The following is a 17,362-nucleotide window of genomic DNA, read 5'->3' on the forward strand; positions in this document are numbered from 1 at the left end:
CCGCCTGAAAGAGTAGCTCCCACTAGCTTCCTTTCTTTCCCTTTCACTCTATATATATACTTGCACATTCACGGCATTGTAGTTCGGCAGCTCGCGCTCTCTTTTCATGCCCGACTCCTCCTAAATTCTATTTATGAGCGCCATTAAAATCATTGTTTGAAATCATGTAGGAAATCCATCGTCAGTGACTGAGGATCTATTGTTGCTCACGCCCCCTGAAGTTTTAGTAATATCTGTGACAGCGCAACGACCAGAAGTAAAAAATCCTTTCTTCAGACGGAGCATTAAGTGTAGAAGCACCTTTTGTTGTTGATTTGAGAGCGAACACAGCAGTTCAGAGGAGTTAAACCCCCCCCTACAGAAAAAAGGAAAAGTTTGTTTAGCTCTAACTGTTTTGGAAAACTGTAGTTTTGTTGCATTCTTGTTTTCGTTTATTGAGATCTGCCCTACTGCACATTTACAAGCCAACACAAGCTTGTAAACATGAGTCACAGTCAGCGTGCCTGTCCCTGTTTTAGCGGCAGACAAAAAAAATGCACTTATTGCTTGGAAAGCACCTTTATTAAAGCATGATGTCTGTGTTTTTTCTTTCATTAATGTTTCCTGGTTAAGCTACTTCAATTTCTAGCTGATATTGATATTTGTATACCAAACAAAACAAAAGCTGATAATCTCCAGAGGTGCATCGACCCTTCCACACATGTTTGGTATTAACCTCTCTTGAGTCTGAAAGAAAACAAATCTGGGTTTTTGCTGAAATGTGTTTTGTCCCCCCCCCCCCTGCAGCCTAACAGCAGCGGTCAGGTGGGGAAAGTCCCGGGACACTTCACCCCGGTCCTGGCTCCCTCCCCGCACCATGGTGCCGTGAGACCCGTCTCCCTCTCCATGCCGGACACCAAGCCCATCACCACATCGACAGAAGGTGAGTACCAACCCCCGTCCCTACTAAATACCTGTCTACATCTACGCACAGGGTTCGTACAACACATGGAAATTAGGATTTTGTTTTATCCATTACGATGGTTAGGAACATGCTTGAGTTCAAATTCAGTCCTTAAAAATGCCTTATCTGCTGTTCATCTACTAAATTTAGCATTTTAAATGGAATTGTCTTTTAGGCGTCGCACAACAACGATACATTTAAATAAAGACAATCAAAGCAAATATGAAAAACTGGTCAAATATAACAAATATACATTCATTGCAGTGGGTATAAAGCAATTCTATTCAATTTGTTTGCAATGTACAGTAGTAAAACTGTCAATGTGGTACCCTAAAAGTGTCTAAATTGTACTTTTAAAGTTATACAATGGTAGGTGACTACAGATCCATATTCTTCAGCTGGTGTTAAGTTGCTCTTTTATTAGTCGTGATATTCTTAAATGAATACACAGTGTAAAACGCACCTATGAAGACACATTTAAATAATAGCTAAATATACTTGTGAAAGATCATCCCTTGCTTGTTGACAAAATTACTAAAGGATTTCCCAAATGTACACCCAGTACATCTCCACCTGCACTGGGTACCGCTGTGTGTTTGTAGTCTTGACAGATGACTGGCACTAAGTCACTGTGGAGGAATTCCTGAAATGCCAATTGTAATGCCGGCGTGTATTTGTGTTTTTTGTCATGGCATGTTACCCAGGCTACTCAGCCCCTGGCACCCCGACGGCTAACCGTTTTGTCGGCCTGAGCCCCAGAGACCCCGCCTTCCTCCACCAGCAACAGGTGAGACCCCCCACCCCCACCCCCTTTTCAGCACTCACCTGCTCCTCTTATCCTCTCATTATCTTTCCCCATCTCCCCCCACATCAGACGTGTTGCCCCCCTGCAAAAGCCTGTCGCACTCTGAATGTGATTTTCTGGAAGCATTCATCTATCTCGTTAGATCAAAGCTCTCATAGGCTGAGGTTGGGAACAGAATTCACCACTAGGATACAGAAATAAAACAAGTTTTTCAAAAGAGGATTGAAAGCATGTTGTAGCAACAATCTAACTTCTAAACACTATATAGCATTAGAAAAGTACTTCAAATCTACTTGAAACACCATAATTACAGATAAACACACTCATAAATACCCATAATGCCTTATTTCAATAGTAATAACCAATTATTATGAGACATTGTATTTAGTAATTCACAACTGCTGCTCTTTAGATCTTTTTATATTGTCATATTGTATTATTTTTCCCATAGCTTTCATACATTATACCCGTTTTATAATGCATGATCATTTTTATATTTATGAGTAAACAGATTATTAGTATGTTTTTTAATGCTTTAAAGACATGGTTGTCATAGAAAGTAATAATTACAATATTTTCATTGCTAGATTTATTTCAGTATTAGTTTTATTTTTGAAGGAGCCTTAAACGACCACTAATTCAATAACCTCAGTGTATCTGTTAGCTTAATATGAGTAGTTTATATCAATTTAATATCACACTATGTGTTGAAATATGCACTTCAGAGCCACACATCTAAAAGCAACCACATTTGTCTCATTAATGTTTGGTATAGAGTGTGTGTTGGAGTTTAAATCCTGCAGTGTAGGATTAAAAATTAAAAATGTCCTTAAATTATTTTTTTAAAAGTCAGGAAATCCACTGTCATTGTGCAGCCACCGCTCAGAAGATGGATGAGACATGTGGGTGTCTTTGGGAGAGTGATTTGCATAGCTCTATTTCCTTCACACATTTCTTTAGAAACACACACACACACACACACACACACACACACATGTAATGCACACAGTCGTTTACTGTACACAGCTGAATATTTAGAGTTGGCGTCTTGTGGTTGCCCCAGCAGTGGCCTTAGGGCAGATGTGGTCACCCCGTGTGTGTGTGTGTGTGTGTGTGTGTGTGTGTGTGTCTGCGTCTGCGAGGGTTAGAAGTGTTGCGGTGTTGTCGGACGGGAGAAAGTGCTCTCCCCCACCCCGTCTTATTGAAAGCGCTGGTCTCAGGCCAAGGCTTTTCCAACCACAACTAATTGAATGCATCTGCACGCGGCTACATAATGATCTCTGGGTTTCTCCTCAGCTCGCCTTTTTTTCTTCATGTTTAGTCAAAATGACAAAGCCGGCCTCTGTTTCTTCACTCCTCACTGTCTTTATGTTTCTCTTTCTGCCTTCCTGCTCCCCAGTTTTTCTTAAAATCAGAGAAGGCATCAAAAATATCAGTGGATGTCTGTCAGCAGTCATGGGATGCTTTTATTTTGCTGGGGAAGAGGAGGAGGAGCAGAGACAGGATTCACTCGGCTGATGTTGTGTCGTTTGTCTTGTAGCCCTTCTACTTTTTGAAGCGAGGCACAAAGTGATACACAAAACAGAAACAGTGTGAGCCGAGCTGCAGGATGCAAGATCAGACGGCTAGCCGACAAGAGTTAGAAGTACCCTTCTGCAAGATACGGCACACAATGTACGTAGAGACGGACTCAGATATCTCTGCACTTTGTGAAAGAGGGTGGCTCAAAATGAGAGAGAGTAATAACATGCTATATCCAGATGAATAAATGATCTGCTCGGCTTAAGGAACTCTAAACAGTCCTCTCATTGATTCATCATGCTCCTGCTTGTCACAGTTGTTGTTGTTTTCTGTGGTGTGATTTAACGGCCTGAGATCTGGCCCTGCAGAGCGGAGCGGGCCGACACCGAGCCAAGTCCCTCAGGATTAAACAGTCGCACCCAGCACTCTGTCACTGGGCTCGGCTGGTGACGGGAGTTTACTGTGTTGGATCCGTGAGGCTTTACCCACACTTTGAGTTGTTTAGCTGCAGCCGTTTGTCGCTAAGGAAGGGTCACGCACATATGAAGTGTTAAAGTTTTAAAGCAATCTGTCCGTCTGTATGAATTATAGCTGCCACGACTTGGACTGCATCTACTTCTGATGGTTTTTTGGAACACACATTGTTTTAATACAATAATAAACAATAAATATCCCATGATCCTTGCTCAAATTGCCACTAAAGTTAATCTGCAATGAGTATACTACAATGTATCCATAAGTAGACACTCAGACAGTCATAATTCAGATATAACTATTTCGGTAATCTTGTAAAAAATGCCTCTCGTATAAGTATGCTTCTCTGATTTATATCATTAAAAAAGTGTTTATTTTTGGGGATTTTAACTGACAAAACCATATATTTATTTGGACAGATTTATATATTTTTTATTGTTTTTGGACATTTAGTATACCAAACCATTAATCTAGAAAGAAATAAGCAGATCAATAAATAATAAAAGCAGGGTTACAGCCCTACAATGAATAGTAATCATATTATTTCATTACTATAAATTAATCTTAATAGTCATCTAATACTTGGTTGTAAAGTTTAAAACCCATTTAAGAGCAGTGCCTATTTTTAAATGTGGCACCTCTAAAACAGAAGTCCCTGGAAACACACTCTGTCACACACACATGGGGTGTCACACACACACACACACACACACACACACACACACACACACACACACACACACACACACACACACAACCACAGTAGGCTTCAAAAATTAAAAAACAAAACAAAACAACACCACCACACGCTCCCACACCTGCTCCATGGTTCCCAGGCAGTGAATGTGTGAAACCCTCCATTCATCTCTCGCCTTGGTTAACCCCTCAAGGGAATGCCAGCGTTGAGCATTCCGCAGGGAAAGGTCCGTGATCAGATGTCATTTGGTATTATCTAAGGAAGGATCCTAATCCACAATCTGCCCGCATCTGTTTGCTAACGTTCCCCGGCTCCTTCCCCCGTTTCCCTCGCTGGCCGTGCCACTGTGATGTGCCGGTGCCAGCGGACAGATGGCGAGCCCCTCGAGGAGCGGTGGCACCGAGCGTCTGGCCCAGCCGCACATTCTCTCCAAGCTTTTGTCAGGCTGCAGAGCGCGGGGGTTTAGTTTCCAACGCTCCCTGAATACAGAGACAACACACAACAACATGCATTGTTTTTCATTCAGTTTAAATAAGCGGCTATTGATCCTGTAAAGGGGTTAATGGAAGTATTTTGATAATCACTTAACTGTTAAAGGCATTTTTCATCCAAAAATGTCGTCAAATGCAGTTTTTAGTCTCTCAAATCTGAATATCTCCTTCTCTTTTCTGTTTATATCCCATTGAAAGGAGTATTGTTGAGTTTTAGACTGAGAAAACATCACACACAGACATGACCTTGGATTTTGAAAAACTGGAAGGGACATTTTTTACTATTTTCTGATATTTTGTAGACACATTTAATGTGGAAAATAATTTGCAGATTATCTATAAAGAAAACAATCATTCAGCCAAAGCTATAAAATTCTTAAGATGCTTTCAACATTCACCCCTGAAATGGCCTATTTATTACTACTTCCAGAACAAAATCAGGGCCAACAACAAAAACTTGGACTTATATTATCATTATCAATCTCATGTTAAAGACCATCAATCAATGTAGATTGATTTTTAATTAAAAGAAAGGGTTAGATCTAGCCCTATTTATTACATCCTTGAAAGGCTGTTCAGATTCACCCCTAAAATCATCAGTTTCTTGCCACTGCTTCGCATCATATCCATAAGAAATCCATGCAGACAACAAAAACACATCAGTGTATTTAAGTGTGGTGTAAGTAGGAGACCATCATCTCCTCCTGATGTGTTCATCCAGGTGCTTCTTGACCGCTGCAAATGGCTCTGAATATTCAGCGTCTGCGTCTCTGATTAAATCTCTCTTAAGAGCCTCTGCCGAACGTCTGCCGCTGCTCGCAGAGTGCTAACAGTGCAGTTTCATCCCGATGCATTACTAAATGAATGTGTTGACCACAGGGCAAGGTTAGCCGGGTATTGGCAGAGATAGCTCTCAGCTGGATTGCCGACACGTGCGCTCGCATAATGCATGCAAAGGAGACACAGTTTGTGTGTGGCTTTTTTGTTGCAGTAATTTGTAATCTGTATGTAAGGTTGGCATGTCTTTAAAGCAGGGGATGAGGGTGGTAGTGCGGGCGCGCATGTGTGTGTGTGTTTGTGTGTGTGTGTGTTTGTGTGTGAACATGTGAGTGAGTGTGCTGTTTAACTCCATTGTAATGTTGACCCCTAATCAATAAAAACAGTTTAGCTAATGAAAAAAAAAGTCTGCATGCTTGAGGGCATGCGCAGTCCTTCCTGAATCTGAAAGTGCACTTACAGTGAAGCAGTGATTATCGACAGCCTGCATGCATCCTGAGGATTGCATGGCTTCATTGGCTAAAAAAAAACACCCTCCACCCACAGATGAAATCCCTCTATGACCCTGTCACTAACTAACTTTTATTTCCAGGTTAGCTGTCACCACTAACTGTGATTGCATGCTTTTTCTTTCTGTCTGTTTTATCCATAGCTTTTGATTTGACTGTCATTTTCCCCAGCACATGTTCCATTGCCAGTAACAGCTAGGACTCATCTTGGAGTGTATTTCTGCTGCTTCTAGGCTCTTCTGCATGCATCTGTGTTAAGTTGTAGTGTTATCTGAAGTGGAAGTTGTCTTGGCTCAGTGAACTGACTGCTAGGTTTCAATTGACAGCTGAGGAAGTGTGACTGGAGCGTGACTCAAAACGGCAGGCATTATGGCCCCAGTGCCACTGACGACACTTTGGGGATTACTTGGCAAAGGTAACCTTTTCATTCTTTCATGCAGTCTCTCTGTCTCTCTTGCACCACACAAACACACACAAACTGCAATGAATAACTCAATATAATTCATTTGATTTATACAATATGTCCCATTAATTCACATATAAATCACATTTTTTTTATTTGTGGCTGTTAGTGTTTGCTATGATTTTAAGAAGGCATCAGATTTGGTTTGTGACGCCAACGCTGTTTAAGGATTGTTTTGTCTCTCTCCTGAATGTTATCCTTAAAATAGATCTTTCTTTTTATGATTTGGACAGTTTTTGTGTGAATTTGTCGAACTTTATTTATTCCAAATCTGATCCAGGCTTAGCTTCTCTATTGGACATCCAACGAAAACAAAATGTTCTCATTTCATAACACACACATTTGATGAAACTAATTAGAACAAATGAAGTCCAACCAGGTAGAATAAAATAAGTCATTCAAGGTCAGCTTTCAGCCAAGTGAGGATGTTTTACTTTCCACATTTAACAAGCTTTGCTTTGTTTGACTTTATGCTGAAGTCATGCTTTGCCCTCGTTAACCTAAAGCTACAGAAAGTCTCCTCTAACCCCCGCCCCCTTCCTCTCCCCCCCCATGCCTCCACACTGTATCTCTCCCTCTCTGGAGGAAAAACCTGAACCATTTCACTGTGGCGGAGCAAGCGAGCTGAGCCTTTTCCTGTTACGTCTTTCCCCCTTTTCCATACGAGTGTAGATTGTGTGTGTGTGTGTGTGTGTGTGTGTGTGTGTGTGTGTGTGTGTGTGTGTGTGTGTGTGTGTGTGTGTGTGTGTGTGTGTGTGTGTGTGTGTGTGTGTGTGTGTGTGTGTGTGTGTGTGTGTGTGTGTGTGTGTGTGTGTGTGTGTGTGTGTGTGTGTGTGTGTGTGTGTGCAGATCATGTGGGCCCACTGGAGTTACAAACTCTTTTACACAAGCAGAGCCCCCTTCAACAGGCCTCCTAATAGGCCGGTGAGGTAGCAGAGAAAATGTCCCCTGCAGCAGGACTCACACAGCAGCTAACTCCTCCTCTTCTCTCCGTGTGAGAGTACAGTAATGAGCAGACCCAACTGAATTTAGATAATTCTGTTACAAAGATGCCATGGTAATTCTATTCTAGTTGTTTTCCCCTTATTAATGTAAAACCATTCCAACATATAGATGGAATCAGTGGGATTTCTCTTTTATCTCTCCTGCCCTTTAAACGCAGCGATGCCTCTTCTGTTCTATCCCCCAAATTAAAACGCTGCCAGACCCGCATGTTGCCATTGTGCAGGAAATGGGTCAGCAATCCATTAAGATGCCATTAGATAATCTAATTTAGGGAGCTAATCCTTAAACGAAGCACGCTGTATGCCCGGGCTGTGCTCGCAGGGAGTAGAATTAGTGAGGTTTGAGAGCTTGGACAGGGCACAGGGAGGCCATCTTGAAGGTTACCTAAGGAAATGCATCAATGGCGGTCAGATTGCAGAAATAAAATAATATATGGAAAAATATAGTAGTAAAGTATAGTGTATATAGTCAAAAAAAGAAAAAGGGAAATGCTTGACAAACTGGAATTACCAAAGTTTTTTTAAATCTAGCACCAAAAGACTGCATTTTAAATGTGTTTGATTGCATCATACCGAATGAAAATGCTTTAAGAAGTTAGTATTTTACGACAGTTTCTATTTAAAGTTAAGTAAAATCCTAAGTTAAGTCTCAATCAGTAGTGGAGGGAGGATTTCAGCCACCCACTTTGTGATTCAACCCGATAGTAGAGAGGAAATCTTTACATAAAAGTCCAGACCAGTGCAGCTTTAGTTTATGGGATGCAGATTCGGACTGACAGCCATCGATTTTAACAAGATTAAAACCGATCTGGTGGTTTAGTGCGCACAAAGGCCCGTGAGTCTGCTTTTGTAGCTGTGTGGTCCCCATTTAATGTAAGCCATTACCTGAGAGGAGTCTCGTAAGGACAGAGAAACACAGAGAGATGGGAGGGAGGGAGGGAGGGAGGAGAAAGAAAGAAAGTGAACGGGGAAAAGAGAAGGCTGCAGCCCGTGGGCACTCTGTGCGCTCTTTGTTCAGCAAGGTAGGAAAAACTTAATCCTCCCTTTCCTGTCCGATGATTTCTGGCATGGTGAAAGGGAGAAGGAGGGAGGGAGGGAGGGAGGAGAGAGAGGATAGCATGAGGACGGACTGGACAGGAGGAGGAAAAAAAACTTTAGAGAGGATTAGCCTTGAGGTTGTTGTTAACTCTTTGCACACTTTGATACCTCAGAGATGTTTATTTGAATACATCTTCTCTCTTGTTTTCTTTTGACCTTTATTTAAGAGTCTGAAGGCACAGAGGTGAAATGAATTGCCGCTTTTCAAGTAAAAAGCGGTGAATAGTGAATAGATAAAAATGCAGCCCGGTTAATCTTCTTATGACAGTTGTCTGATGATGATGCTCCATGAAGAATGACACCGCTCTTCTACTCCTGCGAACACATTTTTTCTTTATCTGCTCCTTTTCAAACAACTCCTCTCCTTGTCGTCATCTCCCCAAACATTTCCTCTTGTCTACTTTTTCAACACTCTCCATCATCCTCCCTTCCCTGCTCTTCTTCATAGGTCTCTATCCGTCCACGTTTCACCTCCCGTCGAGCCGCCTTTCGGCTCAAAGTTCCTGGTTAATCGGGTAGCAAATGTGCGATGCAGGTATTTTCAGAGTTAGCGGTGATGATGTGAGAGGTGGGAGGGTGTTAGATGAGTGCACACTGGGGGCCTGTAGGGGAGAAGGGGTTGGTGGTGGTCTGGGGGGGGGGGCTAATTATCTGACATCTACGTAGCACAGCACCCCACGGGAACAACATGCTGTTTGTTCCTGCTCGCGTTTTCAGTTAGCACCGTTGCTCCCCAGGAACAATCGCTGTGTTGTTTTGCCATTAGCGTGAGATGAATAGGGATGGGACAGCTTTGTGTAGAAACCCCCTCCCACACTTTTTACCCACAACCCCCCTCCTCCACCATCACACACTCCCCCTCATTCTATACTGCCATCAATGCAGAGAGGAGAGCCTGCGTCACGGCTCGCTCACATGATGCTGGGAATCAAGTGGAATCACCTCAGTTTAGATTAATGAGCGAGTGCGACCATTTCTCTTTTTGTTTACCCCCCCCCTCCGTGTCTGAACGAAACAAAAAGCAGACCTTGAACCCTGATGACTGTCAGCAGAGCGGTGATGCCAGTCGTTAGCGGAGCAGTGTTCAGGATAATTGAAAGAAAGAATCTGATTTTGCTGCAGAAACAAGCTACTGGCATGTGACTAATCTCTCCGTCTCTCTGTGTTTTCTCTCCCCACCCCCCTCCCCCCCTCTCTCTCCACAGTCCTGGTACCTGGGCGAGCTTAGTTCCATTCCAAGTGTCGAACGGGACTCCGATTCTGCCAACAAATGTCCACCAGAACTACAGCATAAACATCATTGGTGAGCCGCTGGTCCCCGCTGAGACAGGGAACTGAACACAGAGGCCCCCCCAGGGTGGATGCTTGGCCGGGGGTGTTGGTGGTGCACAGCCAGCACTACAGGTGTCCGCAGCCATGGATGAAACCAGCAAAGCAGCACGAGCTGCACAATCGTCCCCTAACTCCCAATCTCTCCCCTTTCATGCCCCCACCCACTCCCCCTTTAAAGGACATTGGCCGTGAAGTGAAAGGGTTGTTTCGGAGGAAAGAAAAGCTTCAGGTCTATCATGTCCCCCCCCCCCCCCCCCAACCTCCACCCACCAGTCAGTCGTTGTGTTGGCAGAACTTCCCAATCCATTCAAATACTGTGATGTATAGATGCCTTAATGTTTTATTGCATGACACTCTAGTCTCTTAGCGGTAATTTCTACTATTTTTCCATGCTGGGGGAGGAAGTAAAATCTTGATTTACACACACATACAAGTGAAGAGGTCTGCGCATCGACAACCCCTGCCTGGTGGATGGCTCTGAGACTCTAAGCTCTCCGATCAGACCTCTTGAAAAGAGGCTTCCCCGCGTCAAACGATTCACTGTGTACACCATAGGAACAAAAAATTGTGAATTCAGAGTTTCTTCTTCTTCCGTTTGATTTCAGTTTACTGTGATACGACTCTCTGTTCAGAAAAATGTGTTGACTTTGTTTATTCTTTACTGCTACTTACTTTAAGAATTAACGAGAATACTTACGGTAAGAGTTAAGAACTCTTGATGCGGTTTTAAAAAAACACTAAATGTTTGGCTTGAGATTGGACCCCTCATTAAAGAATTTGCAACTCCTTTACAAAAGGACTTAAAGACGGACAATATGAAAATCGCGATAGAGGCAAGTGCAATTGAATTTTTTGAAGGGAAGCTATCAGTCTGTCAGCCCTAAGACTCTAAAGGAAAGGGGATAAATATTAAATGGTTTTATGGGTAAAATGTTTAAGAAAACATTTGAATTTGATTTCACTCACATATCCGTCTCAGAAAAACATCGAGCGTGAAAGGCAGTCGAAGGCAAGCACTGAGCTACCGGTGCAGCGCTGAGCAAAAACAGCTCGTTTTTGAGCCCTCCCCATCGATATGGGAATTACCTTTTATTTATTTTGGGGAAAAAATAACTGAACATAAGTAATGAGACACACAAAGTGTGTGAAAATGGCATTTCATTGTTTTTTAAATGTTCACGATAAGATCAAGAGCGTATGCATTTGGCCATCAGCTTCTAAAGCTTATGTTTACAAAAAATATATGGAATGCAAAGTGTTAATCCATGGAAATGTACAATTCATGCAAATGTACAGCAGGCTTATGTGTAAAGCTACAGTTTGTGCAAGGTTAACTCCGCAGCGGAAGAGGTTTAAAACTGAAAGATGAATCCAGGTGGTGGCAAATCCCTGAAATCTAGAATTGTGCACGGCATGTTCACAGCCATTGCCTCTCCAGTCCAGACATATTTATACAAGGAAAAATCTCTCCAATACTCTTAATTTGCACGATGACATATAGTCCACATTACGTGCCTTGCCTTTGAATATAGAGACATCACTACACTTGTTTTTGCTGCATTTATCATTATAGAAAAAATTAACATTTTTATGATAAGAATTGTTTTGTACTCTGAATGAAATTGTTGATTTTTAACTTCATGTACTACTCTATCTCACAGTTACATTGCATATCAAGGCTGTGTATAGTTGCCGTTTTAAAGTTTGTAATCAACCAGCATTTTTTTTTCTCAGTATTTTGGTGGTTTTTCTAATAACCTGTCATTTTTTTGTTTTCCTTATTTTTCGATGCTCATTTTGTTCATCTTCCAATTACTATTGTGGAGGGTGGAATTCAGAATTATGAAAATTATGCAATACCAAGTTTTGCCTATGTAGGTAGTGCTTATAGATGCGTCAATTATTAGAGGCTAGTTTGGAGATAGACAATATTGTAATGCATTTATTTTGTTGATATCGTTGTTTGTCGTTGTTGTTGTTGTTGATGATGTTGTTGTTGTGGGTGTTTTTCCTTTTTTATTGACCAAAGTGGGGACTGCTTTCTATGCAGTGTATGACAAAGGTCTTTTTTTTCTTTCTTTAGCATTTAGGCCTACCGAACGACGGTGAAACGTGTTCAGTGTATTTTGAATTTGGGAGTTTTAGAGGGAAGGGCGGTATTTTTCTAGAAGTACTTTAAAAAAAAAGTGCACCCTTGGTCTTTATACGGCTGCAAAGTCACTGATTGGTCTACTGTGACTCTTACTTTTAACTTTCCACCTGGGGTGCTAGCATGTGACCTTGAAGGAGCTCATTTTTCACAGGAGAGACGGCTTGACTTGAGTATGACAATCATTTTAAGAAATCATTTTGCGTCGAACCCCATCCTCTCACAGATCCCTTAAAGCTGCAACTGACGACGGATACTGTTGCACGCTTGTATCGAGTACTACGCCGTACTCTTTTAGACGTCACCTGAATGCAATTCCCAAGTAGATGCCTTAAACACATCAGTGAAGTGGCCTGTGACCTGCGCAACAATCACACACCGACTATTGCTAGTGAGACCTGTCTAAATCAGTTCCAGGCGGGCTCGAGCAAGCCTTTAGAAAGTATTTTATAAGTAGTAGATTTGTATAAATGTATATACGATATGCACATATGTGAATTCCTGAGATACTTCCCCAGCAGTGAGCCCAGTAGAAGTAAATATTGGAAGCACAGAAGCATGGTGTTTTCTGATTTCATGTCATGTGGCCCCGTAGAAGCTTAAATAGAATCCACTAGAAGAAAAGAATAGCACTTATCCAGCACATAGGCAATCTTCTACTCCCCCGTACAGTGTTTTGAAACCTAGTCTTAAACTAAACTCTCAGGCGTAATACAGGGCATTATTTATATCAATCATAATCTTACCATTTTCAGCTCGTAAAAAAAAAAGAGAGCAGCGTTTCGATGCTGCTATGACACCTTTTGCACTCTTTCCTAACAATCGTGAAAGAAACGTTCCCCTCAGACCGGCCGGGGCTCTCCGGCAGTCGTAAGCAGAGGGCTAAGAAGCAGAAATCGTTTTTAAAAATAATCCTCAAGTCAAGCTCAATCTCTCCGTCTTCACCCAGATTTCTTATGCAGAAAATGTTTTAAAAGTCGCCCCGTTCTACGTGCACTGTTCTGTCTTTTTTTTGTTGTTGTTTTATTCTTTTAATTTAGAAGAAAAACTATAAGTGCTTTGCAGCCTTTGGCCATTGGAGACCCCACTGACGTGCATTGTCCCCAGTTGTGTTTATGAGTGGGTGGGTGGGTGTGTGTGTGTGTGAGTGTGTGTGATGAAATGTGTCAGGGTCACTGTGCTGTTGGTGTTTATTTGAATAGGAGACTGTACATAAAGGTAAATATCCTGATTGCGTCGATAGCAGTAGTCTGTGGGGTTGAACTCTGCTTTGGCAGCTTGAGTGTGTGTGTGTGTGTGTGTGTGTGTGTGTGTGTGTGTGTGTGTGTGTGTGTGTGTGTGTGTGTGTGTGTGTGTGTGTGTGTGTGTGTGTGTGTGTGTGTGAGAGAGCTGGATTTGTGATAGAGTGCCTCTGACACTACACAATGAGAGAAGATGAGGGTCTTTCTATTGAAAAAAAAAAAAGCCTGCCATAGGACAGGAGTTTGTACACTGTAAACTTTCTCGAGAGTTCTCCTCTTTAAGCCCTTATTTGTAAATCTTCAATTCTGGGGGAAAATGTGTCAATTCCATTTTAGGAACAAAATTTAATTTGGTATTTGTTTTGGAGGCTGGATTTGAGTTAGAACTCTCCAGGTTTTCCAGATTAGTAGAATCTAAAGTGTTGTATTCCTGTATGTAAAGTAAAAAACGGGGGGAAATATTCTATACAGATCCATAAATATAAAAAAAGACAACAATGAAGGCTTTTTCTTATTAATATTATTATTTCTGATCTTGGTTAGTGCTTAGATATTTACATTTGGGAAACACTTCATGGATATTTGAATTGTTGTTCTTTGATTAGTGTGGCCATAGCGAGTGTGATGTGATTTATCTCATTTTTTTTGCAAATGGGTGTGAATTCTTGTCCAACAAGATCTTGGTGTGACTGTGTTTCTTGTAGCAGCTGGGAGGTGGCTTCACTGAACCAGTAGAAAAAGGCCCCAGATTGCACCTGAAGTTGAGCGAGAAGCAGGGTAAAATCTGCAGTGACAAACGTCCTCGATGAATCTATCAGATAGTTGTTGTTTTTTTCTCAGAGGAATGTTGCGGGACGATTGGTGCTACATTTGGACTCAGATCAGATTCGGCAGGCCCATGTTGAGCTGTCTAGTTTGTTTGTAGGCAGACAACACTCTTTAATATCTCTTTTATAATCAGTAACTACATCTAGGCGTCACTCATTTTGCACATTCCACATGCTGTTTATGCCTGATGTGATGTAAAAACACTTCATTAAGACTACAAACCAACATCACATTGTACTGCGGGTGCTTCAGAATAGGGTACTGTACCTTCCAGCTGTTAAAAGCTAATGTATTTGGGCATGGTCACGTATTTCTATCGCTACGCAGAGTGTGGATGTAGCCTGTCAAAAAGCTCTTGAAACTTGTTATGAGCGTACCACCCATTCAGAAAGAGCCATATCCAAGGCAGATTTGATAACATTATTTCTGAAAGTATTAGAAACAGGACATCTTTATGCAAAGAGGACCTGTAGCACTCACGCAATATGTATACTTTTCTTTTAACTGAATGTCACACACTCCGCAGGGACTGAGAGGGCGTATGCATGCAGAGCAAACTTCATTTTCATCCTACACGAGCAATACACACCTTCCATACATTGGCTAGCTGCTAGTCACTTGGCATCAGGTTGTGATCAAACATAAAAACCAGCATTTTTACAGGATGTAACATTCACCAAAAGAAGACAAAAAAGATAGCGATGCAGTGCCTGTTCAAGCTGTCCAAGTGTCTATTGTATATAATTGTAAAATGTGATAGACTTACTTTCATATGTGACATGAAAAACACCCTCACAGTACAGAATGTGGCAAACTCATCTAGAAATATGCTCTTTATTTCTCCTGATGTTTTTTTGTTGTGGTTTATTAATTGTGTCACAATGCCCACATCAAGCTTGTTCAAAATCTGAGAGGAAATGTTCATTCTTCTTTTTTCTTTTGTTTTCGGGGAGGGGGAGGTGGGGTCAGTGCTTCAATAGAAAAGATAAAATAATGTCTTTTCTCGTCACCAGTTTTTCTCTGCAGGGCTGATTTATTTTTGGGTCTTGTGGCACTTTTACGTCCCTCTGCGCACACATTTTTTACCACGTGATTCATGGTGGAATTATATATAACGAACAACAACAACAACACCAACAAAACGATATGTAAACAGTCTCCAGTAGTGATCGTAGTTACACTGCAAGTGTGTGCAAAGGTCTATGTATGTATCTGAATGTACGTTTTAGAGGACTTTTTGGAAACCTTTTTTGTTTTTTATCTTTTCATTGACAGTTTAGGAGCCACAGGTGTCCATTGTGAACTGTATAGCGAAGGCCTTGATATCCCTTCTTTTATTGATTTTAGAAACGCCGAGCATTAGGCAATGCCTTCAAGCTGGTTACATTTGGTGCAGGGGCTAAAATTGCCACAAGATTAAAATCAGTGTAAATAAAGGCTCAACTTTTTGTGATTGTTACTGTTATATCCAGCCTATACTGCTAGCAGCTGTTTTTACTGCAGTCAATTACTGGAAGTGGATATATTTCCTATGCAAAACTGTTTAAACAATAAAATGAGCTATGCTACAAAAATGACTTTCATGTGATGGCTCTTTCTTGCATTTGTTTTATTATATTTGATTTTCTATGATTGCAATTTGAGTCCTAAATATTAAATATCCTGTTTGAGGTTTATATCTGTCGGTTTGATTAACAGGTACACAATACATCTGTGTTTTCAAGCCAGTTGTATATTGAACTGTTCTTTGTTATTTAGGGACAGTATGAAAATGATTAGAATGGGGAAAGGGTCACAGCAGGGGAAGGGGTATATTTATATTTTTCCCAGATTTATTCTTCCCTTGTTTTAACATAGAATAAAGAGGTCAAATAGTTGCATCACAAAGGTGGTTCTGATATTTGATGCAGCACTCTTAGGAAGCTGTAGAAGAATCGTCTCCACAGTGCCATGTGACTTAGGCCCCGTGCCCACGACAACGGTAACGACAGATAAACGTAGAACATTTCGACAGATGTGCCTATCGTGCACACGGCGACGGCGTTTTTAGGAGTTGAAAACGGAGAAAACGCAAACGCCCCTCAAAGTGGAGATCTTGAAAACGTTCCAGTCTCTCGTCGCCGTAGGAACAGTTCAAAACGCAGAAGTGCGTTTTTTGCACAGGTTTTTTTTTTGCACAGGCATCTGGAAGTGACGTTCTAGCGCCAAATTTGAGCCTGCCCTTTGATAAACATGGATGAACGTGTAGCAGTAGCCGCGTTGAATGGTATGCATGCAGGCCAACAAATGGCGAGACTCTTTACCGAGAGTCATTTAGACCATAGGAGACGATACCAACGGATATTGGACATTATTGACGCACCGGAGGAGGAGACACGACAACTGGACCTCCTCATCTGTCCAAACAAAGTTTGAACTAGGCGTACTGTTATTGCCGCCGCGCTTCGCCATTTTCTTCTAACTGACGCGGAGGAAGTAGCCACAAAACAGGCATTTGGTATTGTTGCTACTGCCACCTACGTCCGGGGCGTGCTTACTTCATCGGCAAACTGCGAGTATTATGAGTTTTATACGTTTTCCCTGTTCCCATGGATAGACAGATATCCACCCCCAAAACGCTCGTGAGAACGCAGATAAACGCAGATAAATTGTGGAGGGGAAAAACGGACATCTGCGTTTTTGCTTCAGAGCGTTGTCGTGGGCACGTAGCCTAAGGCATAATGTGATTTATTTTACTATATCAGGCTAAAGCATCATCTGATCTAATTTATGTTTATTTGTGTGCAATCCGTAGGAGGGGGGAAATACTGTGACACTCAATTCCATCTGAAAGTCACAGAGCTGCCACCTGTGCAACTCATTCGGTGACTTAAGGGGAAAAAAGCAGCTATTTCCCAAAATAAGGCCTGGCTACGAACATTTACAGGGGGTTAAAGGGTTTCCCTCAAAGGTATTATTATTTGAAATACTTCATTTCAGTGACAGCGATAAAAGGGGTTGACTCATGGCACCTAGTCCCGGGCCGGATTC

General features: G+C 41.8%; 1 protein-coding gene across 8 annotated transcripts in view; it reads left to right on the forward strand.

The window, feature by feature from the left end:
* LOC134875843 (nuclear factor 1 B-type-like) overlaps positions 1-15,909 on the forward strand; it is a 64,684-nt gene extending 48,775 nt beyond the window's left edge. For 6 of the 8 annotated variants that reach the window (XM_063900523.1, XM_063900524.1, XM_063900521.1 and 3 more), the window contains 4 exons: positions 787-922; positions 1,648-1,730; positions 6,544-6,632; positions 9,988-15,909. In XM_063900523.1, coding sequence (XP_063756593.1) covers positions 787-922; positions 1,648-1,730; positions 6,544-6,632; positions 9,988-10,120 — 441 coding nt within the window. In that variant the 3' untranslated portion in view covers positions 10,121-15,909. The remainder of the gene's footprint in view (positions 1-786; positions 923-1,647; positions 1,731-6,543; positions 6,633-9,987) is intronic. The other 2 variants (XM_063900528.1, XM_063900529.1) reach the window with 1 other exon arrangement.
* The last annotated feature ends 1,453 nt before the right edge of the window (positions 15,910-17,362 follow it).

Source organism: Eleginops maclovinus, chromosome 14 (assembly GCF_036324505.1).
Source record: "Eleginops maclovinus isolate JMC-PN-2008 ecotype Puerto Natales chromosome 14, JC_Emac_rtc_rv5, whole genome shotgun sequence".
NCBI classification, from domain to species: domain Eukaryota; kingdom Metazoa; phylum Chordata; class Actinopteri; order Perciformes; family Eleginopidae; genus Eleginops; species Eleginops maclovinus.